Source organism: Mandrillus leucophaeus, unplaced genomic scaffold (assembly GCF_000951045.1).
Source record: "Mandrillus leucophaeus isolate KB7577 unplaced genomic scaffold, Mleu.le_1.0 Scaffold123, whole genome shotgun sequence".
In the NCBI taxonomy this organism is placed as follows: domain Eukaryota; kingdom Metazoa; phylum Chordata; class Mammalia; order Primates; family Cercopithecidae; genus Mandrillus; species Mandrillus leucophaeus.
This window is the reverse complement of record NW_012100654.1, coordinates 4,054,167-4,078,123: the sequence shown is the minus strand read 5'-3', so window position 1 is coordinate 4,078,123 and position 23,957 is coordinate 4,054,167. Positions and strand designations below refer to the sequence as shown.

Sequence of the window (23,957 nt, the reverse complement as noted above, 5' to 3'; positions counted from 1 at the left end):
AGACGAGACTGTTCAGCTAGCAGTGCAGAAGGACACATGAGCACTGCACATACATGGGAAAGGACACAGAGCAAGTGCTGGGCGGGGAGGAATCAGAAGGCCTATGCAAGAGCTAAGGGCAGTATCTGGCTGTGTTCTGGAAGCCTCTTTCTTTCCTTTCTTTTTTTTAGGCAAGTTTTTTTCTTTTTAACTTTTATTTAGAAATAATATCGGATTTATAGAAGAGTTGCAAGAAGAATCCAAAGGATTGTTATGTGCCCTTTATTTCGATTCCACAAATATTAGTATTTTATCACATTTGGTTTTATCATACTTCTCTTCTATATATATGAAGTTTATATATGATATTCCTTTGCCCCCTAAATACTTGAGTATTTCCTAAAACACAAAAACATTCTCTTATGTAACCACAGTACAACGATCAAAACTAGGAAGGTAGTATTTGATTCAGGACCCAAACCAGAATCACACAGTGCATTTAATTGTCCTTCGTTAGTCTCCTTTAATCTGGAACAGTTCTTCAGTCTCTGTCTTTTGTGACCTTGACATTTTTAAAGAATTATCCTCAATTTGGTTTTTGACGATGTTTTCATTTAGTGCATTATATCAGGGGGCACCTGACGTCAATTTGACCCATTACTGGTGGTGTTTCTGTTGGCCCCTTAGTTAAGGGGGTTTCTGCCATGTACAGTGGGGAACCACTGTAAAGTTACATTTTCTGATGGGGAGACACTTGGAGGCAGTTAATTATTTTCATAATGGTAGCCAAGTGGTGGTAATTTTTTTCTTTAAACATTTAGATTGGACATGCTTATTATGACAAGTTGAAAAAATAGAGAAAGGGGAAGAATAAATACTACTGAGGGCAAATCCTCAGTGTTTTTCTGAGCATACTTTTGTTTACTTACAGTTGTGGTTATACCATGCATATTTTAAATTCTATTTTTAAAGACAACATTAAAGCAAACATTTTTGCATTGTGAAGTCTTCAAAAAACACCATTTAAATAAAATACCATCTAAATGGCTTATTCTTCTATTGAGTGGCTTACTCTGTGTAACCATTCTGTCGTTGCTGGACATTTAGGTTGTGTATAGGTTTTAACTCTTATGAGTAGAATGGTTGTGAGTCATATGTGTGTCAGACCTCTGCTAATTTCCTCAGGACACATTCCCAGAAGTGGAATTACCAAGTCAAAGAGCATAAATACTTTAGAGATACATGATAAATTATGCCAGCTACCTTTCCAAAAGAATGGTACTAGTTGAGGTTTCTGCCAGCAGTATATGACAGTTGAGCTCCATATTTTAAGAGGTTCACTAATGGTGTTTCTCAACCTTTTATTTTTTTTAAACTGTGACCCACCAATGAAGATTTGGGTTGAGATTAATTTCCTATATTTTGATTTATGAGAGCCTAGGTATTTATTTCTAAAAACAAATTATGGTATCAAATAGCACATTACTCTTTTCAAGCTGTAACAGTCTGAAACAGAGCATTGGGAAGAGCTCTGGGAATCACTGAGGTGGCGGTGTGTGGACAGTGGGGGATTTGAGGTCACGCATGAGGAATTAGGATATTTCACCTAGAGAATCCTAGAAGAGACATGTTTGCTGTCTTTGGAGTGTGATAGGCTGACAGATGTGCGCGCGTGGGCCGGCGGGGGGATTTAACATTTCTAATGAGGAGCGCTCCAAGATGATATGGGTATGGTGTAGGACATGGGACTTCCACATATTAGCATATTGAGTTCCCACAGCCTCCTGGTCCAGCTGAGTTGAGTGGTCTCAGGAGATTTTGAGTCCCTGGCTCTGGAGGGCTACCTGGAGGCTGGAGATGGTATGTGAGGAATTTTGAGGGGATTTCTATATTTGTGGGAAACCAGTCAGCCCAACTCAAATCCGAATTGAAAGAGATGTCCTGGCTTTTTTGTCTCCAGAATGGTCCTCTTACCAGAAAAGGGCTGGGGTAAGGAAACAGGAGAGTTCCTGGGCTAATTCTTCTTTCATTTGTGGATAGCTGGCATCAGGTGACCAAGGTACCTGATAAGAACAGGCACACTGAAAATCTGGGCTACTAGGAAGAACACTGGGTAAATCAATCCCTTGACAGTCTCTCTGTCTCCTTCCTTATAGATAACATATCTAAAGTTTAATGCATGATTTGGTGCTTGAGGCACTTTGAAATATCCCAATTAGAACAGATGTTTGTATTTCTTTCTAGTTAAAGCTTTTGTTCAAGATCTATTTGTATGTGTGCCAGAAGACCCAGAATGAGAACTCCTTAAAAAGATCATTTATTGGCTGGGTGCGGTGGCTCAAGCCTGTAATCGCAGCACTTTGGGAGGCCGAGATGGGCAGATCACGGGGTCAGGAGATCGAGACCATCCTGGCTAACCCAGTGAAACCCCATCTCTACTAAAAAATACAAAAAACTAGCCGGGCGAGGTGGCGGGCACCTGTAGTCCCAGCTACTCGGGAGGCTGAGGCAGGAGAATGGCGTGAACCCAGGAGGCGGAGCTTGCAGTGAGCTGAGATCCGGCCACTGCACTCCAGCCTGGGTGACAGAGCAAGACTCCGTCTCAAAAAAAAAAGATCATTTATTTCACTCATGCAGAAGCCTGCACAGGGATATTCCAGGGCCAGAATATCCCTGTGTAGTGTCAGGGACCCAGGTAACATCTATCTTGTTAGCTCCTCTTTAGCAGGCCCTTCCTCCCCATTGTCTCAAGGTGGCTGCTTGAGTTCCAGCCATCTTGTCCAAATTCCAGCTGGCAGGAATGAGGCAGGGACTGAGAAGAGTCATATCAGATGTCTGTTAAAGTTGCCACATCACACTTAAGCTCGCATTCCAGGGGCTGGCACATGGCCACACTTGCTGCAAGGGAGACTGAGAGGTGAAGAGGTTTTTACTGCAGGTGGCCACTTACCCAGGGAAACTCAATGGTTTCTTCACAAAGCGTGATTACCTCACAGTCCTCTGGTGGTGATCATGAGAATAGGTTTACCAAATGATACGACTGTAAAGAACTTTGGAAATCACTCTCAGTTCCTCAGTTTTCCAGAGTAGGAAGCAGACTTGGAGAAGGAGAGATGCCAACCAGTAATAATCAAAGTCAGCACAAAACTTGAGCTTCTGACTCCAGGTACAGTGCTCTTTTCGCCAAACCACAAGCTCTAAATTCTCAGCCCGCTCAAGTTCTCTGACCTTGGATTCAGGGCCACATCTGTTTTCTCAGGTCCTCCTCTTTTCCATGAGTCCCTTTAGTACCAGCTTCTTAAGAGTCTAGACTTAGATTCTGACATTTCAAAACTATTTTGAGCAAAATGTGGGTTAAACTAAATTAAACCTGTTTCTTCACAGTTCTCAACATAAGGGTATCTTTTTTCCAGGTGACAGAGCAAAAGAGGTTGAGTCCCACCTTCACCCTTTTTCCTCCATGTTAAACTTCTGTTCCCAAGTCTTCCTCCGTTAGCAAGCTGCTTTTACATAATTGAATATCGCTGGCTTCATGGTCTGCATTGAATAGTAAATCCATAATGACAGACGGCTTTGCTAGTTATAGAGAATGTGAGGGTGCTGGCACACGCCCCAGAGATGAGGAGCTTTTTAAAGCTGAGGTGTAATGTGGCAAGGACTGTTCTCCCTGATTATCTTCCAGCGTACCGGGACTCTTATCTCTTTAGTTTGATGGTGATGCTGGGTGGCGATCAGCCTCATTAAGTGAGGTAAGTGAAGAGGGGAGTTTGTGTGTGCTATGTTAGCAGATGGAGAGGACCACACACTTCCTGCACACAGTCTCTGGCTGGGAACAGACCTGGGCTAATTGCCACATGTAGGATCTTCATGCTCTTGGCCCCAGGAACCTTGGGAGACTCCAGGATCTGCTGGGCTTGCAGAAAGCAGAGGGTTAGTCTAAACCCCTGCTGGGACCCTCCTTGCCCTGGGATTCTGGGAGATGGGGGCATTTCCCGGTTGCTTTGGCAGGCCCTGCCTTGGAAGGAGATGTTCCTTTTCTGCTTGGGTTGTGCCATCTGTTGCAGCAGTCCAGGGAGCCTGTGGGGTTGAGAGAAGCAGGCCTCCTCTGGCCAGGAGTCGGGAGATGGGAGGCCCAACTTGTAGTCCTGGCTCTGTTACTTACCTACTGTGTGACCTTCGTAATTAATGTAACCTGTCTGAGCCTCAGTTTCCTCATCTGTAGGATGAGGCAGGTACCTACTCACTGGGATATTGTGAGGGGTAAACGAGTTAGTGGGTATGAAACCTGGGAAGTGTGCTCTAAATGTGCCGTGTGACCTCTTGGTCTGGGTCGCTGTGCAGCTGGTGATGATTCGAGGCTTTCTGGTGGCTGAATGTGTGTACGTGTTCGCTCCTTCCTGCCTGGACCTGCTGCCCTGCCTGATTGCAGACAGGGCCCCTGGAGAGGAAGAGGTGGTCCCCGTGTTACTGCTGTCCTTGCTCCCCTTCTAAGTTGTCTTGTTAATACAGAGAAGTGCAATTATTCTGTGCTTCTGCATGCCAAACGTTAGATTCTTTGTCATTTCCCCCCTCATGTAGTCCTAAGCCACCCTGCAAACTGGGCATTGGTATTCTCCTCTCCACCTTGTAGGGGGGGTGTTGACACTCAGAGGTCTAGTAACAGGCCTGAGGTCATCTTGCTGTAAGTGGTGGCACCTGGATTTTCCCCAGGTCTGTCTGACTCCTGAGCCAGTGCTCTTTCTGTGGTGTCTGGAAGACTACAGAGCGGGGAGAAGAGAGTGGGTTTCTAAGTGGATGGTGGTTTGTCTGGCAGGCTCTGAATGAGCAGACAGCTGTTACAAGAGCACGGCAGGGGGTCTGGAAGATGAGGAAGGACTCAGTCTCCACCCCGTTGCCTCCAGACATGGCAGAGGTGGGCAGTGAGGACCTCCGTGCCCGGCACTCTGTTGCTGCTGGACTCTGAAGAGAGCCTGTACTCAGGGGAGGGATTGGGTGGTGGAAGGGGACTGATGCTCTGGAGGGAGGGGGTGCAGTGAAGCTCTGTGAGGGGGTTTGGAGGTTGGGGGCATTGGTGCTCTGACAGCGATGTGCTGGTTGGCTGATAATAGGCAGGACCTGGCATTGGGGGCCTCTGTTTCCCAGAAGCAGAAAAGGGGAAAACCATTTTTGCTGGCAGTGTTCTGCCCTGCACCAGGGAGATGCTTTATGGGTCTCAGCTCAGCCAGCGGGGGCAGCTCAGCCCTGATGTAAATACTGTTAAAGCTGAGGGTTGTGAGCAGAAAGAAAGCAATTATTGGAGAAGGTCAGAAGGGGTTTGCATGGTGAACAAAGGGGATCTTTTTTCTCTCCTTTACCTCTAGAGCGATTGACTTCGAATGTAAAGAGCCTGCCAAGCCCAGGAACAATGCCATGACTGGCAGGGAACCCTGGCTGCCTTTGGAAGCACTTCTCAAATCCTGCCCTTTCCCCTGCAAGGGCTTGACAAAGGAGCAGATAGTTTTTGCATCATTAACGTTGTTATTGTTGCTGTAGTTATTGTTGTTATCAAGGTTTGTGGGTTGTGACTTATGAAGTCTGCAGTAAGGCTCTTGGCAAGGTGCTCCGAGGTTTGCTGGGACTGCATCTTAAGGAAAGGAAGGAGCGTGTACATTGGAAAGGTTAAAATAGACTGAAGTGGAGGAGAAAGGAGAATGTTAAGTGGCAGGAGGAAAGTCCCCTTGGGCTTATGGGGAGGGAGGAAACGCCTCCTACTTGTCTGCCCCTGTGGTTGTTTGCTAGGGTGAGGGTCTGTCTGAGGCCAGACACAGAGGGGCCTTTCATCCTTCCCCTTCTCAAAAGCCCGGTTAGTGTCTCAACTCTTTGGACCCCATGTCTCAGGATTCTCCCTGGATCGGCCTATCTTGATGATTTTTCCTCTCTTGTTCTCAGATCCTGCCACTCTGGGCAAATCCTGCTTCGCCTCTGCCCACTAATGCCTGCACGCCCCCATCTTCATGGGATACAACTTATCCTTCTTCTGACCCTGTGGAACCTCCTTGCACCTTCCCATTATCACCCCAGCTCCTGTGCTGGGTAGACTTTCTCTCCTCTGCAACCTGGCTTCCAGCTCCCGCCACGTGTACCACTGACATTCTCTCCAGTGTTCCCAGGGACTTCACCGCCTTTGGCCCTGTCCCAGCCCCTCCCCACTCTGCCTGCCTGTGGATCACTCCCTTTTCTTTAAAAGCGTCCCCTCCCTAGTCTCTGTGGACGCAGCCCTCCCCACCTCCCTCTTGGTCCTGCCTCCTCCCTCACTGAGGGTGTTTCCTGTCTCCTCCCTCTGAGCCTGGCCCACGGGGACTTCATTTACTTGGTGGCTCACCTTGCAACCTGGAGAATGCCTGTGTTTGATGCCTCACTGTCTACCTGTCCAAAACCTGAGCCTATTATCATCTTCCTTAATGTGAGAGAAAAGCCTCCTTCGCTGCTGCTTCTCCGTTCTTCCATCTTTGGCTGTTGTTCCAGCCTCCCAACCCAGAATTCTGGGAGTCGTTTTAGACTTTTTTTCTCTTTCTTCCTCACTTACCTATGAATAGTCATTGGGTTTTGCTGTTTTTCCCTCTGAGGCTTTTGCATTGATCCATGTCTCTCCACTCGGGCAGCCACCCAGCAGGGCCCTCCACCTCCGGCCTCCCTGGCTGCTGCCCAGTCTGAGGTCACGGCCAGATGAGTCTCTACAATGCCATGTTCATCCTTTCACTCCCCTGCTAACTGGGCAATGATGCTTCCCACTCTCTTCTTGCACCAGGCCAGGCCCTTGGGCAGACTTTGAAGAGCCCAGCCTGCCCCGCTGACTTCTGCCGTGCTCCAGCCCAGACACCCCCTGAGCTGTGATCTGTCTCGTTTCCATAGTTCCTTTGGGCCTCCCAAGGGCTGCTGTGGACTCACCCCATCACATGCTGATAGTGGGTGACCTCTGCTAAGGTCAGGAGTGTGGTAACAGTATAATTTGTCATGTTTATAATTCTGGGCAAACATTTCCTGAGGGCTTTCAATGGACCAGGCCCTGTGCAGGGCCCTGCCCTCCTCCAGAGCTCTTAATCTTGGGGGTGGGGGTGAGGGTAGGGAGATGGACCCTTCACACAGCTTCCAAACCGGCTTGGCTGTGGGTTATGCCCAGTCTGAGCCCCAGTGTCATGCCCAGTGATGGTTTTCAAGCAAAGTAAACTTGCTCAGCACGTTTCTGGTTGGGCTTAACTTCTCTACTGCGTGACACCAAACGCTGGGTGAGGGGCTTGGCTGGCTGGCTGGAAAGTGGTTTGTTAAATCTCAGTGGCCCTTGGTTAGATGACCTGCGGGATGGACTGGGTTTTATGGGAAGGAAGCTGAGGGTGTGCTGTGAGCCTCAGCCTCTTGTGGTTTCTCTTGTACACACTTTGTTGTCGCTGCAACTCAGCTGCACACAGCGCTGCCTGGCAGATGAGCTCTAGGCTCACCCTCCCTCCTGCCTTCCCTTTTCCTTCTCCCTAGTTCCAGGAGCGTAGGTGCCTACCAGCCTCAGGAGAGGCTGGGCTACAGGTCAGAGTCCTGAGGCCCTGGGCAAGAGCAGTTGTTGCTCTCCACTGGTCAGATTATCTGAGGATTAAAAACAGCAGTGAGGCAATGTGTTTTTCCAACAGATTATTTTTTTCCCTTTAATCATGTGCATTGAGCTGTGGAGTTTTCAGTCTGAACTCCATTAGCTCCCTGGGAGCAGTAGGATAACATATAATAATAATAAAGTTTAGCAAGCTTTTTGGTGCGCTCTTAAGGTGGCCTGCATAAGGGCAGTGGGTCCTCAGGCATTTTACCCTGCTCTGCAGGGTGTGATGAGGGAGAAATCATACCTTGGCTTCCTCTTGGATGGCTTTACTCTGGGGAGAGGGAAACTTTGAATTCCAATGGCAGATTATATTTAGAAACACTAGAATATGGTCATGTTTCAGTCTTCTTCTCTGCTGAGATGGAAGTTTGTGTTGCATATTATGGTAACTGATACTCTCAGAGTGCTTTCTGATTTATAAAACACGTTCAATAAATTATCCCATTTCATCCTCACAGCAATCCCACGAAGGAAGTATCATTATCTCTATGTCAGACGGGAGTCACTAAGCCTCTAAAAGGTTGAGTGACATTGGCTAGGCATCTTAGCTCTTGAGTGGTAGGGCTCAGACTCAATCCAAGGCTTCTGGCTGCAAAGAGGCAGGGGGCTGAGAAGGCGTGAGCTCATATTAGAAAGACTGGGATTCAGGTCCTGGCTGTACTTAACGAGCTGTGTAATTTTGGTCATATTATTTTTAAAACAATTTTTTGTAGCAGAAATTAAAACTCCTCTCAGTATGACCAAGCATATCAAATAAGCTATGGTTGCCTCTTCTTTTTGACCGTGTTCCTCCATGAGCTCTGTCTTCACTCTGTTCTGGTCTGGTTGCTCTGCAGGCTGTTGAACAGTTGTCATCCTGGGATTTCTCTTCACCATCAACGCAGTCAACCTTTTGTCTCTCTCTTTCATTAAATTCTTTGTTTCCATGTCTAATTTTTCATTTACTTTTTGTTTTAGTGGAAAATGGATCCCAGTATCTTTCTGAGAAAGGGTACACTGGTGGTAAATTTTATACATCTGATATCTTTAATCTGTTCAAGTAAGTTTATTTTCATGATTGGTGGATAGTTTAGCTGGTTACAGAATTCCAGTTAGAAATCATTTTCCTTGAGAATTGTGAAGCCAATGTTTCATTGTCTTTTGTGTGCTGATGAACAGTCTTATGGCAGTTCTGACTCCTGATCTTTTGTATGTTGTATTTTTTTTTTATTTGAAATGGTTGGGATCTCCCCTTTGTCAGCAGTGTTCTGAAAGTTTTCAGTGATGTATTTTGGTAAGAGTCTTTTTATTCATGATGCTGGGCCCTGCCATCTGAAGACTCACATCCTTCAGGTTTGGAACATTTTCTTGAATGATTATTTTTAATTTATTTGCTTTTTTAGAGATTGAGTCACTGTTGCCCAGGCTGGCCATGAACTCCTGAGCTCAAGTGATTCTCCTGCCTGAGCCTCATGAGTAATTGGAACTTCAGTCATGAGACGCTGTGCCAGGTCTCGAATTAACTTTTTGATAATTGATTTTTCTCTTTTTTTTTCTCTCTTTTTCTTTTTCTTGAGTCTCTTTAATTTGGCTCTTGCACTTAATGGGTCCATTCTCTTATTTTTCTTAAGTCCTTTTTTATTTCTTGATCTTTTTGTTGTGTTTTCTAGGAGTTTGTTTTTGTTTTCTCAATTCTACTTCCAACCCTAATTATTTCTGTGATAATTTTACTTTCCAAGAGATTTTCATGATTCTCTTTGAGTATTTATTTTTCTTCATGTCATTCTATTCTTATTTTATGGATGCACCATTTTATTTCTCTGAGAATAATAATTTTCTTGTTTACTTCTGTGTTTTTAATTTTCTTTTTCCTCTACATTTCATCTTTCCATTGGTTTGTTCTGGTCTCTGTCATTTGTAACTGGTGAACTTTGATCATCTGTCTGTTTTGAAGAGCAAGGTACTAGCCCATGGACTGGCAGCTCTGTGAGTGTGTAGAGGGAGTGGAGAGTGCTTGTTTACTGGGAGAGCCTCACAGTGGAGATTTGAGCAGGAACTCAGCTGTTTGATCTCCAAATCACTGTCTTTATGTTGTTTTTCTTATGCTTCTCAGTTTCCCCAGAGGGAAATTCTCTAATCTCTTGCCTGGGGAAAAAGACTGGCAGGTCGCATTCCAGAGAAGGGAAGGGAGATGCTGGGGGCCAGGAGCTTGGAGAAATGAGTGATCTCAAGATTCAGTTTGTAGACTTCCTCTGAATCCCCTTGTCTTTTCTGACGGCCATCCTCCTACCCTCTGCCAGGTTATCTCCCAGTGGAATTTTTCTTACTCAATCTCTCCACATAGTAACCCTCTTGCTTTCTGTCAGGTGGGCAAGGGGCTGTTGCCCAGCTGTGCAGTCTGGGCAAGGGGATCTGCTTTGTGTCTACTCCTTATTCACACTTTTAATAAACCCCCACCCACTGTTTTTAGCCCCCCCTTCATTGTGCCTGCAGAGGTGCCTGACACCTCCAGTTCCCAAAGTTTCCCAGGGTTCTCTGGGGGAGAATTGGCTCATTTCTTGTTGACTAACCTCCTGAGATCACTTGCCTGAGTAAGAAAAGCTAAAAGCCTCTTACCCATCCAGTCCCACCCTAAGCATTAAGGGATGATCTTATTTCTCTGTATATTTTATGCTTTGGTGCTGCTAGATGGGATGAAGTTTTTACATTGCCCGAGAATATGGCATTGGGGTAACATGAGGAATATGGACAGACATTGACCTCCCAGGGGGCTCTCGACTGATGTGTAACAATGCAGAATGTTTATACAAACCTCCCTTGGTATCCTTGAGGGATTGGTTCCAGCATCCTGCCTCCACAGGGTACCAAAGCCCATAGATGCGCAAGTCCTTTATATAAAATAGCATGGTATTTGCATCTAACCTATGCATGGCTTCCTGTATACTTTAAATCATCTCTAGATTGTTTATGATACTGAATACAATATAAATGCCATGTAAGTAGTTGTTATATTGTATTATTTTTATTGGTATTATATTTTACTGTTATCCTGTTATTTTTTATGTTTTCAAACATTTTCCATCCATAGTTGGTCAAATCTGTGGATGCAGAACCTGCGAGATAGAGGGCTGACTATGTATATCTGTAGTCCATACAGCCTTATAAAAGTGCATGGGGAAGGGAGACTGGGAGTGGGCTGCGGAGTGTCCCTAGAGGTGAAGAAGTAGGTGTGGTGCATGAGATGTCTTGGTTTGCCCTCATCCTCTGGAAGGAAAGCAACTCTAGGCAGCACATCTGTGGGCACCGATTCTTCTGGGGCCCAGCCAGAAGCTGGAACTCACGGTCGTTGGCTCCTTGATCCCCAGGTGGTCCTGCCATTGTGGCTGTCCTCTGCAAAGGTCTCCTCACTCATTGAGAGAATCTCTGACCCCAAGGACTTGAAAAAACTGCTCAGAACCCGGAATAATGTACTGGTGCTTTACTCCAAATCTGGTGAGTGTCCCTTCCCAGCCTTGAGGTCAGCCATCGGGGTAGGATGGGATTCAGGGGAAGGAAGGGGGTGGACATGGAAAGCAGGAGACCTTAGGATGAAAACCACTCAGGGAGGGTCCAAGGGACTTGGGGTTTGTCAGCTTTCCTCAGAAGACAGAGGCAGAGGCACACAGGAGCATTAGCTCTGCCGCTTTCTGATCCCAGGGGTGGTTCCGTTTCTTTTTATGAGTGTTGGGAAAGCCCTCTGGAGCCCCTCACTCCTCAAGAGGAAGAGGGCGTGTGTGAAGTAGGATGGAGGATCACAATGGCGGGCACTGGGGATGGATGTCCTGGCTTTCTGCACAGGCATGGGGCCGATCCCTGCCAGGGCACACTTTGCCAGAACTGTTGATTTACTGGCCAGGCCGGCCTGTTGCCAGCTGAATGGGCCCCAGGCTCGGGAACACTCACCCCAGCTGGCAGCCCTGGCCCTGCCAAGCCCATCTGTCCTGCTCTGGGGTCAGATGCAAGACTGAATTTGGAGTGGGCTCTAAGCTTGGGACACAGCATTTCTTGGGGGCAGGAGCAGCAGCCTGCCTCTCTTCCGACCTTGAGACTGGCAAGGACATAGCAGATGGAGAGAGGTTTGCTTGGCTCTTGGCAGTGACTTTGGGGGAGGGTGAACACTGACTCCGTTGAAGTTGTTCCAGCGGAGTTAAGTGTTTTTTGCTGCTTCTAAGGATGCCAAGTTTTCTGTGGCCCTGGAGAAGCAGCAGCCAATGGCTGGGCTGGTTCCGGGCACAGGTTTCCCCGGCAGCTCGGCCTCAACCTCACTGGCACCTGGGGGATGATAGAGGCTCCAGATGTGCCTGCATTCTCCAGGCATCCCTGGCATGTGGGATGTCTTCATTGCCACTTGCGGCTGCTGCTTCCCCTTCTGAGGGTCTGATGCACATACCCCGAGTGCATTGTTGGGAGCGCAGCATGTGACTAGCATTTCTCTGCTGTCACCTCTCAGGAATAGAGGTGAAATCAAGGGAAAGGGAAGCAGTGTACTCTTGAGGCCTGGGGCATAGGGCCCTGAAAACATGTGGCTTGCTGCTTTGGATACTCCTGGAGTTGGAGCTAGGATGATTGTCAGTGATAGACATGTTCCATTCCTTCTCTAGGGTAGATCCCACCATATAAGCTCATCATAATACAGTCTCATTTGCTCCTTTGCCAGGAGGGAGGCAGTGCGGGTTGTCAGAGGACATCCAGTGTACATATGAGGAAATGGAAGCTGGGAGTAGCAGACTCGTTTGAGATCTCCTAGCAGCAGGTGGGAGCTGGTCCCCTATGCCCCGCTGCCTCTTATTTTCTCTGATGGAGGATGGGAAGAGAGTATTGATTCTGCAATGAGAGAAGGGCTTTGAGATCAGAATGGGGCTGAGGCCGGAAAATCATTAGGGAGTTAGAGAGTGGAAAGGTGGGGCCTGTTGTCAGGAGCTTGCAGGGCAGGAGGTAGCGCCTAAGCTCTCTTTCCCTCACCCCACCCTGTCTCGAGCCATTGCGAGTAGAGGCCCTGGTGCTTCCCACTTGTCAGCCTACCTCCTGCTTTCATTGCCTGATGAGGCCTGGGCAATTATTTTAACTTCCTGCCTCCTTGCCCAGGCCTGCTGCACAAGAGACATGTGACCTTCAGTGGGATTTTGAGCAGTGCAAAAACTGGATTTTCTTTGCTCCCTCCCATCCTTCCAAGCAGTGCCTCCCTTTCCATGGCTGAAATGCAGGTTAGGGCAGGGGGTACTTTATCTTGCTCTAGTTTATTTCTCCCCCTCCCCTGCTTCCCAGAACCCAGTCAGAGCAGTGAAACAATGGCTTCCCCACTTCAGTGGCTTGCCCTCCTCCTGTCACCCTGGCCGTGGTTTCCTGGGAGTGCCTCCTCCGAGTGACTCCGTGCATGTCTCTTGAGCGATACTTTTGTTTGCTTCTGTGAAAGGCTCAGCATGCTCTGTATTCACAAACAGCTACCATTATCCACACTAGAAAAGGCGATCTGTGGAGGCACATGATTCAGACATCATTTCTGCTTGGCGTGGGGATGTATCATACGGTTTCTGGCGGGAGAAAGCAGCAGATCGCTCTCCCCACCAGTCTTTGTCTGGCAGGACTTTCAAGTGAGCTCACAGGTGTCACCTAGGAGAATGTGACTCAGGAGCCTGCTGGCCATAGGAATCAAACACTGGCCACAGCCACTTTGCAGTGGATCATTGCAGGCTGGCAGTGCTGAAATCCTGGCCACAGAGGCTCTGTCCCTAAGACCCTGCCCTCCCACAGTAGTGTCCGGGTGCCTTGCCCTGACCCATCAGGATTGACACCTGCACCAATGAGAAAGTCTTCCTTTCTTGCGATCACTCCATCCTGTCCCAAGGCGTGGTCCACATTCCTGCAACTGACTCCTGGAGGTGCTGTCAGGACCAGCTCTTGCCCCGTGGCTTCTGGGGAAGTGGGCTGTTAAATGGGGCTTAGGTGTCTTGGGCATTGGCCCATCAGAGCCTAGTGTCACGTATAGACCTCATTTTACCACCAGGTTGTACTGAGCTCCTAGATAAGCATGTGCTCCACAAGTAAAGGAAGGATCTGACCCCAGCTCTCGTCAGCTCCTAGGTGGAGTACCAGGACATTTGAACATGGAGTCAGCAGCATCATTCCCTGCTTTAGTTATAGGATTGTCATTGTTTATGGGATTTTCAAAATGTATCCCAGAAAGACATGAGTCAGAGACTTTACTGGCCTTGAGGATCTGGCTGAGAGATTCTTGGAAGAGTAAGGTGTGAAGTGTGGATTAAGGCAGGGTGACTTGGGGGTTCTGTGTCCAAGAGGAAGGCCCCTGAGGATGGTGGGATCAGGGGTTTCTGAGAAGAGCCAGGACTATTCTTGCAGCACAGGCCCTGGCACTGTTGAGTGCAGGGATGGGTGTTTTACCTGGTGCTCAGGACTTTTCCATCCGCTCTGGGATTGGTCTCCATCCTTCCTCACCTCTGAGGGAAGATGGCAGAGGTGACCCAGTGCCTTTGGGCACAGGTGTTTAATTTTCTGTTTTTTTACAGAGGCGGCAGCTGAAAATCATCTCAGGTTACTGTCCACAGTGGCCCAAGCGGTGAAAGGACAAGGCACCATCTGCTGGGTGGACTGTGGGTATGTGCTGGGGCCATGTGCCATGTGGCTGCTGGGCAGGGGGCACTTGGGGCTTTGAAGGGTGGGGACGGGAACTGTCCCTTGACTAATAATCTGGGAGGGAGTATGCGATGGAAAGGTTCCCTCTAGTGACACTTCAAGGTCACTCTGGACTGGAAGAGTGGTGTCTGGCTTTCCACCCCTTTCTTCACAGCCCAGCCCCCTTTCTTCCCTTTTTCCATAGAGATTTCACTTTCTTCTATTTCTGTGTGTTGCTTTCTTCTGTCTTCCCAGAGGGAGGTGAGTGGCAGAGGGGGCCTTCCTGTCTTACAGAGGGTGGCCTTGATACCCCGAGAGGCAAGGTGATTTTCAGGGTTACCCAGCAGGTTTGCCTGTGGTGGGTCTGCAGCAAGAACCATGAGCTTTACCCCCAACCCAGGACATTACCACTAGATGCCTCTGCTGCCCAACATGCAAAGGTAGAATCAGTGGGTCGAGCTGCCTGTGCCTTGGCTTCTGAGGGGGCCCAGGCCTGTAAAGGTCTTCTAAATCTTTAATGTAGCTATTATTGCCTGAGTAATACGCCCTGTTACTACCCTGCAGGTTAAGTGAACATTTATGGTACCCACCCCAGTGTAATCCTCTTCCTCTTCAGTCTGAGTTCTAAATGGTTACTTTTCAAGTGAATTTTTGGGACACAACCGATTTATAAGTTGATGACCTCAAGTTTGTTCTGCCTGTGATTAGAGAGCATTGAAGGAGATTCATATTTTGACAAAACACTGAGTGAAACTAGGATAATAAGTCTTAGCCAAGTGGTGTGTGCTGTAGAGGGTGTGCGTGTGTGTGTGTGGCCTTATACTTCCAGATTCATTCAGACACTAACTGAACAGAAAAGGCTGCTCACCAGGCAGTAGGTGAGATCTTAGCCATTGGTTAATTCTAGTTCATAGTTGATCCGAAAGGGTGCTTGCCTTCCAGGCATCTCTCTGTCTCCCATATTTGACCAGCTGTGCTCTGTGTGACTGGCAGAGTAACAAAGCCTATTAGATGGAGACAAGGCACTTTGGAATTTCCATATCTGGAGATGACAGCAGTTCTGCCAAGCTGATGGAGGTTTATTGTAGGGAGTTCTTACAAGGCTTGTAGGTGGCAGAAATGGGCAGAGGAGCTTTGACTTAGTTGCTATCTCCACCTGGGTCCATGTAACAGACATTACTGGGCATTTACTACGTGCTTTGAGAACACACAGATGGATAACTGCATCCTCAAGGAGCTCAGTATGTGAGGAGAGGGCAGACACTTAGCCCAGTGATTCCAATGTCAGGTGAACAGTGCCACAAACACAGACTATATGTATGGAAGGAGAGCCCCTCCATTCTGCCTGGAAAGGTTGAGAAAAGCTTCACAGAGGAGGTCGTGTTCACATTTGGTGCAAAGACCTCAGAGCACAATACCACATGCTCACAGTGCCCTGGCTTTCCCTGCAGGCGGCCACCTATGGAGTGGACCCCTAGAACTGCCTGTGGAGGTGAAAGGCCTGCTGCTGTCCCTGAGTAGCCTGGAAAACATGCAGCGCAAGGTGCCTGAGTGAAATGGGGTCAGGGGTAGTGGGTGAAGACAGACTATGGAGATTCAACTTCAGGACTCAAGTTTGGAAACATGATGTCTGGAGTCAATAAAAGTACCAATGAGAACATCCTGTGAATTTCCACGTGCTCAAATTAAAATTGGGACAGGGAAGCACCTTGGAGCTTGAAAGAGTTAACCCGAAGATGGAAGGATGGACTATTCCATGTAGTTGCCTTACTCTGTTGAATTTATTCCTGTAAGAGGAAATAGAAACTGAAATGTGAGATAGCTTTTAAAATAGTGTGGATAAGTAGGTGAATTATGGAGCCAAAGTGGATTAAGTTGGACTCAGGAATATCTGGGTGTGAGTTTGAAATTACAGGCAAGGTGCAATCTTTCCCGAGTAGCCCAAGGTTCAGAACTCTGGGCTGTGGCCCAGGTAGGCCACTCTGGGTGGCAGCTGTCACGAACCACTGTTGGAAAAGGAGATCTCCGAGAACTCAGCTCCTGCCCTCCAGCTCATTCACTCCTGCTTCTAGACTTCTAAACTTGCCTGGAATCATCAGGACATGGGGAGCCTCCGTGTTAGCTCCACAGAGCCCTGCAATGAGAGCTCTCGCGGTTGTCCTAAGTGTGTCCAGTCCATTCTGTGGGTCTGTGAATGAGACACACCCAGGGATGGGCAGAAGTGCCGTTGGGAACTTTGCTTTCTGGTGCTCTGTGCTGAGGAGCGAGTAGGTGGCACGGGGCCAGGCTGCCTTCTTTATCCTTGTCACTGTAAAATAGCAGGTAGCCAGCCAGAGCTCACCTCCCTCAAATGGGCCCTGCTGAGGCACCCATCTCTCATCGTTTCCAGCTCCACTTCCTGCCCTGCCCACGAAGGGTTGGTGGCTAGGATGGGGACAGGGCTTGGGGTTGGGATGACCAGGAAGGTCAGGAGTACACAGGCCACCCTGCTTTTCCCTTTAAAAGGCAGGTGAGGGGAACAGGGAGCATCTGGGGTGAGAGAAGATGCTACTCCAGTGTCAAGGTGCCTTTGCAGGCGTGTGGAATAAAAGAGAAAGCCTTGGGCTTAGGAGGGGGCCCGGGCTGACTGCTGACTAGTTAGTTAGCTGCGCTGCTCACTAGCCCTGTGACACCAGGCAAGTCGGTCACCCTGAGTCTGTTTCCTCAGCTGTGAAATGGGACAGCGATACACGTTCTGCCTTCTTTCCAGGTCTGTGATAAGGATCGGGTAAATGAAAGTTCTTTCTAAAATAGGAAATACAATTTAAATGTGAGACACCGTTCTCCTAGTGTTGTTTTTCATCTAGACAAGTTTGTTCAGGAGGAAGCTGGAGGGGGAGAAATGGTATGCTTGTTCACTCAGCAACTGTTTACTGGGTGAGGACCCCTTGGTTCTTGTAAGGATGAACCTGAAGAAGGTTTTGGGCATGGGAGTGAGCCCCAGGCCATGGGTGTTTTGCTCTGACCCTTAAGAAGTACAGGGTGCAGGCTGGGCACAGTGGCTCACACCTATAATTCCAGCTCTTTGGGAGGGCGAGGCAGGTGGATCACCTGAGGTCGGGAGTTCGAGACCAGCCTGACTAACATGGAGAAACCCCATCTCTACTAAAAATACAAAATTAACTGGGCATGGTGGTACATGCCTATAATGCCAGCTACTCGGGAGGCTGAGGCAGGAGAATCACTTGAACCCAGGAGGTAGAGGTTGCGGTGAGCCGAGATCGCACCATTGCACTCCAGCTTGGGCTACAAGAGCAAAACTCCGTCTCAAAAAAAAAAGTACAGGGTACAGTGGAATTTGTAGGACTAAAGGTCAGGAGACCCAGCTTTGAGTCTAGGCTCTGACATCAAATAGCTGTGGGGCCTTTGGCAAGTCACTGCCCCTCTCTGGGCTTCAGTTGAATCTTCTGGGAAATGTGGGGTTGAGTCTTCCAAGTTGCTCTCATCCCTAAATAGCCTGGTTCAGAAAATGCTGGAAGCTTCCAGGCTTGTTGTGTGTGTGTTATAAGCATGGTGGTGGGCGCGTGCCTTCTAGTCTGAGGGGGGTCTTTTTCTCTTTGTGCCCCTCCCTCCCCATTCCCCATTTTGGAAGGGTGTGTATCCTTCTCTCTGAGGTTCTCTCCTGTCTCCCTCTTTTCTCTCCCCTTATTAGGTTTCTGTTCCCTTTTCCCAATCCTGAGTCCAGCACTCCCTGCAACCTTGCACGGCCCTTTTTGTTTCTGAGACAGTCTCTGTTGCCCAGGCTGCAGTGCAGTGTCACAATCTCAGTACATTGCAGACTTGACCTCCCAGGCTGAAGCCTTCCTCCCAGCTCAGCCTCCCCAGTAGGCGCATACCACAATGCTCAGCTAAGTTTTGTATTTTTTTGTAGAGACCAGGTTTTGCCATGTTGCCCAGGCTGGTCTTGAACTCCCAGGCTTAAGCAATTCACCTGCCTCTGCCTCCCAAAATGCTGGGATTACAGGCATGCGCCACCGTGCCTGGCCTGGCCTTCTTTTGGCCTCTTTTCTCCTCTCTCCTTTCTGTATGGATATTTCTTTTCCTTTTCTTTTTTTAATTTTTTTGCTTTTCTGGCTCTTTCCTCCCTATTCCTCTATGCGCACCTGCAGGAACACACGAACACTTCTCCGCTGGTTTTCTGCCTGCTCCAGGTCCTGTAACTTGTTGCTCTGGGGTGTCTGTAGGGCGTCTGACTTCTGTCCAGGGTTTTGTCAGCTTTCCTTCTCCCTCACTCCACTCCTGGCTCAGACCTCAACAGCCACGCTCAGTCTGGCTGGTGGTGGTTGTCCGGCTGTTAAGCGGGTTGTGTGTGCGGGAGTTGGTATTCCCCTCGTGCCCTGCCAGCTGGGCGCTGGGCTCGGGCTTGGCGTGGAGTGCTGCTGTCTGGGAAGTTGAGCTGGAGCCAGCATGGAGCTGTGCCTGGTTTGCTAATTCCTGAGGCTGCATCTCACAGGGGGCAAGGCTGTCCTATCAGGTGCTTGCTACTTTCTTTTCCTTAAGGCTTAGGGTCATTGCTTAACCACATCTGCTTTCTTCCCTACCCTTCTCCCCATCTGCTTGATTTCTCTGGAGTGGTGACAGCTTCCCAGGTGTAAGATTGGGGACCTGCCAGAGCAGGCATAAAGTATTTTAAAGACTTATGTTTTCTCCTAAAAACTATTTGAATTTAGCATTTGCTCCTCAGCATGTTCAGCATTACTTACAGGGGGTAAAACAGACTCCCAGAAGAAGTGCCATGTTTATCTTGTGGCTTCAGATACCTTCCAGCACACCACCATGCACTTGTTGCAGTGACACATCCCCTTGAGGAGCAGAGCCTTAGAATTGCTGGGCTGGGAGGGCAGCAGAGGGGAGGCACCTTACATTTCTTCAGAAAAGCCATGTTCCTCTCTTTTTTTCCCACCACTCTTACTAACTGTACTGCGTAATCCAGACCCTATGATGCACCTTCTTGAGGCATGTACCAAGGGAAACAGCCAACTCGGGGAGGAGCCCTATTGTAGGGAATCCTTCCTTCAGAGGGTGCTATGTGACCACCATGGCCTGTCCAAGGTCAAGGTTCAGCTCTTCCAGGACTTCTGTCTCATTGCCTCCTGCCTTGTATCCTCCAGCCACATTCTTTCACGTCATCCTCGGTACTTGGCTTCAGGCAGTCACTCAGTATTTCTTGCTCAGCACTCGCCCCCCTTTTCTTCATGTCCTTGAAGTGAGGACACTTTCTACCTTTATTCTCCTACCTGTCCCCAGGGGATCACAGGTCCACCTGGCCAGAATCCTGCCATGTTAGACCGGGACCGGTGGGAGGAAGAGAGTTATCCCTTCTTTGATGGGGAAATGGAGCTAGAGAGGCTGGGGTAGCTGTGGGCACAAAGTTAATGTTAAGACAGGCAGAAGCCTTCCTTCTTATCTTCAGTGTGGTCTTGTTTCTACCCCACCAGGAGGGGCTGAACATGGTCTGCCGTGGACGTGAGAACCCCAACTGTGGCTGACTGAGGATCCGGTTGGGAGGCGAGGAGAGAGATGACAGGGGTTCAGAGGTTGTTTTGTCTCCATTTTTCGCCCCAGGTTCTGGCTCGTGGTTCATGTGTCAGGATATAAGGCAACCTGTCTCAATGCTTTATTTAGTCTGACTTGACCCCGTAGAGAAATCAAGCTCCATTCAGTTTATGTGGATAACTCTGGCATTTTGCAGCTCAGGAAACTAAGGGTCCTGCCAGAGGTCGCTAATGGCAGAGCCAGATGTTGAAACTGTCATTCTAGTGGGCTGTGGTACTTAGGCTGGACTCGTGAAAGACCTCAGACCCCCATCCCCTGACCCCGCCGTCTCCCAGACCTTGTTTTTTCTCTTTCTTCCTGCTCTCACCCCCACTTTGATCCCTGGGCCTGACTCCCCAGAGTGTGTGTCTCCAGTCTCTTGGATAGTAATTACTGCACAGGAAAATCCAATAAACACAGCACTGTGTACCTGCAGCAGCCACTCCCGACTGGCAGCCAGCTGTCCCATGGCAGATTCAGATGAAAACACCCATGCCCATGTGTCTGTCTGGGTGTGGGGGTGTGGGGTGGGGAGGGAAGTGTGTATAGGCCTCTGCAGTCTTTCCTGCCACATTATCCGTGGAAGAGAGCCAAGTGAAGTGGGGAAGGATAGGATGGAGCAGATCAGTGGCCTTGGCGCCTCATTCCTTGGAACAGTGGTGAGTAAATGGGCAGAGGGATGGCTGGTTCTTGCAGGACAGGGGCCAGGGGAGTGGCGGGTGAGGGTCTTTGCACTGCCAGCCCCTTCTCCATGACCCATGGTGGCGTTCTCCATCCCCTCAATTCTAGCAAAGCATCTCGTTTTCCTGCTCACTGCTTTGTCTCCTTTCTCCCCTAGAGCCTCAGTCACTGGCTGGGGGAGGGAGGTAGGCAGTAGATCAATTAATTGTACTTAATCTCTCAACTCAGATCCTTTTAAGTCTCTGAGCTTAGGTAATTTTCTCCCCTACTTGAACTCTTCTGGTATTTATTGTCTGCACTGCACAATTAGTGGGTGCACACATGCTTGCGCACACACACACTACTCACACTTATACACTCTGAGAGACAGAACTGTGGGAAGGAGGGGAGCAGTGCTGAGAGAACATTGTCAGGAATTGTCATCTGGCAGGATTCCTGGAGCTCAGTAGACGGAGCCCAGAGATCCCAGAAAGCCAGAAACGCAGAGCCTTATCCCAGCGGCGGTAAGATAATATCATTCATTTCAGCCATTCAGTCAGGTGATTTATAGAGTGCCTACTATGTGTCAGCTGCTGTTGTGCCACTGGGGAGATAGCTGTGCACAAAACCAAGCCCTTGGCTTCACGGAGCACATGTTTCTGATGGGGCAGGCAGTGGACAAGTTGGTCAGATGTTGACAAGCGCCGTGGAGAGGAAGACAACAGGGGAGGGGAGATAAGGAGTGCTGGATCCAGTGGTCCTCGGGTCTGTGCCGGAAGTGTGCTCAGACGGAACAGGAAGCCTCCTCCCCACTCACCTCTCGGGGAGAGAAAGAATGCAGGGGATGGGGAGAGGAGAGAATCCTTAGGAGTGTTACAAAACCTAACAAAGAAGGTGGCACAGAGTCTGGAGTGAGGGCTCGTGGGGCACTTGCTTAGGTGGAGTGAGGGCAGGAGGCTGCGCACTGGGCTGAACCTTGGAGGCCAAGCTGAAGAACAAGCAGGGGTGCCTCTGTGGCCCCAGCTCTACCAGCCAACTTAGTTGATTTGGATTCTTAGTCCTAAGACTTGCCTGGCCCCTCAGGGAACCTAAGGCTGCCGTCGTGGGACTGTTTCGTGGATGGGTTTCCCACAGAGTGGACCGGGATTGGCGTGGGAATGAACCAAGCCCCTGTTTCCTCCCTCTGCTTTGTGATAGTCACAGGCAGAGGCTGCCAGCCAGGCTTGATGGAAGAGGGAGGGACATAGGGTGGGGATTCTCCCCTCCAGTTGCTGCCTTGCAGCGTCTGAGCCACCCAGGCAGGCACTGCAGCATGAACGGAGAAGCGATGAGCCAGCCCTTCACATGCCGCAGGTGCCAGGATGGGGCTGATGGGGCTGATGGGGCTGAGGGAGGCCGCGCACATCCCATCCCAGCCTTGGCTCCTGCCCCAGCTGCTGTTTGTTGTTGCATTTGGGTGGACGGTAGGTGGTCACAGAAACAGTGGAGCACAGCAGAACAAAGGCCAACGAGGAAGGTGCCAAGTGAGTGATTGTAAACATCCCGAGTCGAGCCCTCTGTCCTGGGGAATTAACTCAAGCGGGGAAGGGGCACCTCATTCGCAGTTGTTATCAAACAGACCCACCACCCCTCAGTGCAGCTTCACCGCAGAGTCCCTGCCGGACAGGGCACACCTGAACTGTAATAGCGGTGGTCAGAAGAGGCATATGTGGACCTCGGAGGGCTTTAGGATAAGAAAGTTTTCAGCGGATGCCCTGGGCTGCCCTCTGTATTTGGAGAGCCCACCCCCAGCTTGCCGCTTCTCTCTGGACTCTATCCTAAAATGTCCTTGCCACCTTGGGGGAGGAACTATTGCAGTTCCTCTCTGGATTCTTCATGCATTTCATGAGTCCCCACTGTTTGCCAGGCCCAGGGCTGGAAGCTACAGTGGCTGCAGCGATGGCTAGACAGCTGGGACTAGTAGGGAGGAAACCCCTGGGCCTGAGGGAGGAAGGGAGCAGGGAGGCACTCCTCCTCTCTGACCATCACACACCTCTCCAGTAAGACATGCTTCTTGAGTTGCAAATTGCATCTTTACACTTAAAATGAGGTCCTGTGTTTTTTACATGTCCACTGATGAGTGTTGCTTTTAGAATGGAGCTGAGTGGTTTAATTAGTCCATCTGTTCTGGGCTGGTGCACAGCTGTGTGAAGCTAATGGCTGTTGGTGGAGGTGAGGCATGTAAGCAACAGGGGGATACAGTGCCTTGCCTCAGGTGGCTGTCGTACCTGTCCCAACAAAGTTCCCCAAAAGATGACTCCAGTTGTGTAGTCAATGGTGACCAGTGGGCACTGGGTAGCCGAGATGCCCTCACTGAGTCTTTTCAGGGCTGGGGAGATGACCCCCAAGTAACAAGCAGAACTCTCTGACTGGCTGAGTGCAGGCAGGACGGGGAAGCTGTGGGAGCAGGTCAGGTCTCTAAGGGGCTGGTGTAGGGCACAGGGGAGCCAAACCTCGTGGAGGTAGGGGAGAAGAACATGAGCCAGTGAAGGAGCTAGTCTAATGCAATGAGTGGTTGCCAAACTTGAGCACACATCAGAATCACCTAGAAGGTTCTTCAAATGCAATTGCTCAGGTATCCCCAGGGTTTCTGATTTAGTAGGTCTGGGATGGGGCTGATAATTTGCATTTCTAACAGGTTCCTGGATGATGCTGGTGCTACTGGTTCAGGGACCACATATTGAAATCCATTGTTCTAACAGGCAGGGCACTAAGATGAAATGAGGTTGTGCACGAGTGCTTTGTAAACGGGGAATGGTACCTGACAGGCATTTCTTATTGGAAGAGAGTGTAATATCCCAGATGCCAAGGGAGGGGCTCCTTTAACCACAGCCTGGTCCTTTCTCCTTTTGTCTTTTGTCAATACCTGGCCAGATTTCATAACTTCTTCAACATGGTAGCATGTTTTCCTCTTACCTTGGTCACATAGTGTATAGCAGGTAGCCTATGTCAGAGCTCTAAAAACAAAAATCTTGCTTGTCCCACCCCCGACAGTGATTCCAAATTAATAATCAAGGGAAGGCCAGGGCATCGATCTTTTTAAAAACTTGCCTGGTAAATCTAAAGAGTGGCCAGGATTGGAGTTTATTTTCTTGTTACCATGGACTATCCACCCCCTAAGCTGCTGGGGCACCTCCTTTGTCTGGACCTGTCTTTGTCTGGGCCTGAGGGAGGAAGGGGGCAGGGAGACCAGTCCAGCTAACCTAGCAAAACCCGATCTCTACTAAATGTCCTTCTCCCTCTGTCTGTCTGTGTTGCCACCCACAAGTCGTGACACACCTGCTCCTGTCTGCTTGTCTCTTTATTTTCTTTTCTTTCTTTCTTTTTCTTTTTTCTTTTTTTTCTTTTCTTTTTTTTTTTTTTTTTTTTTTTTTTTTTGAGGTGGATTCTTTCTTTGTCATCCAGACTGGAGTGCAGTGGCACAATTTTGGCTCAC

At 49.1% G+C, this 23,957-nt stretch overlaps 1 protein-coding gene across 1 annotated transcript in view; it reads left to right on the top strand.

The window, feature by feature from the left end:
- Positions 1-23,957, top strand: part of PDIA5 (protein disulfide isomerase family A, member 5) — a 92,812-nt gene that overhangs the window by 11,358 nt on the left and 57,497 nt on the right. Inside the window, exons 2-3 of the mRNA XM_011971557.1 lie at positions 10,945-11,071; positions 14,143-14,230. Coding sequence (XP_011826947.1) covers positions 10,945-11,071; positions 14,143-14,230 — 215 coding nt within the window. The remainder of the gene's footprint in view (positions 1-10,944; positions 11,072-14,142; positions 14,231-23,957) is intronic.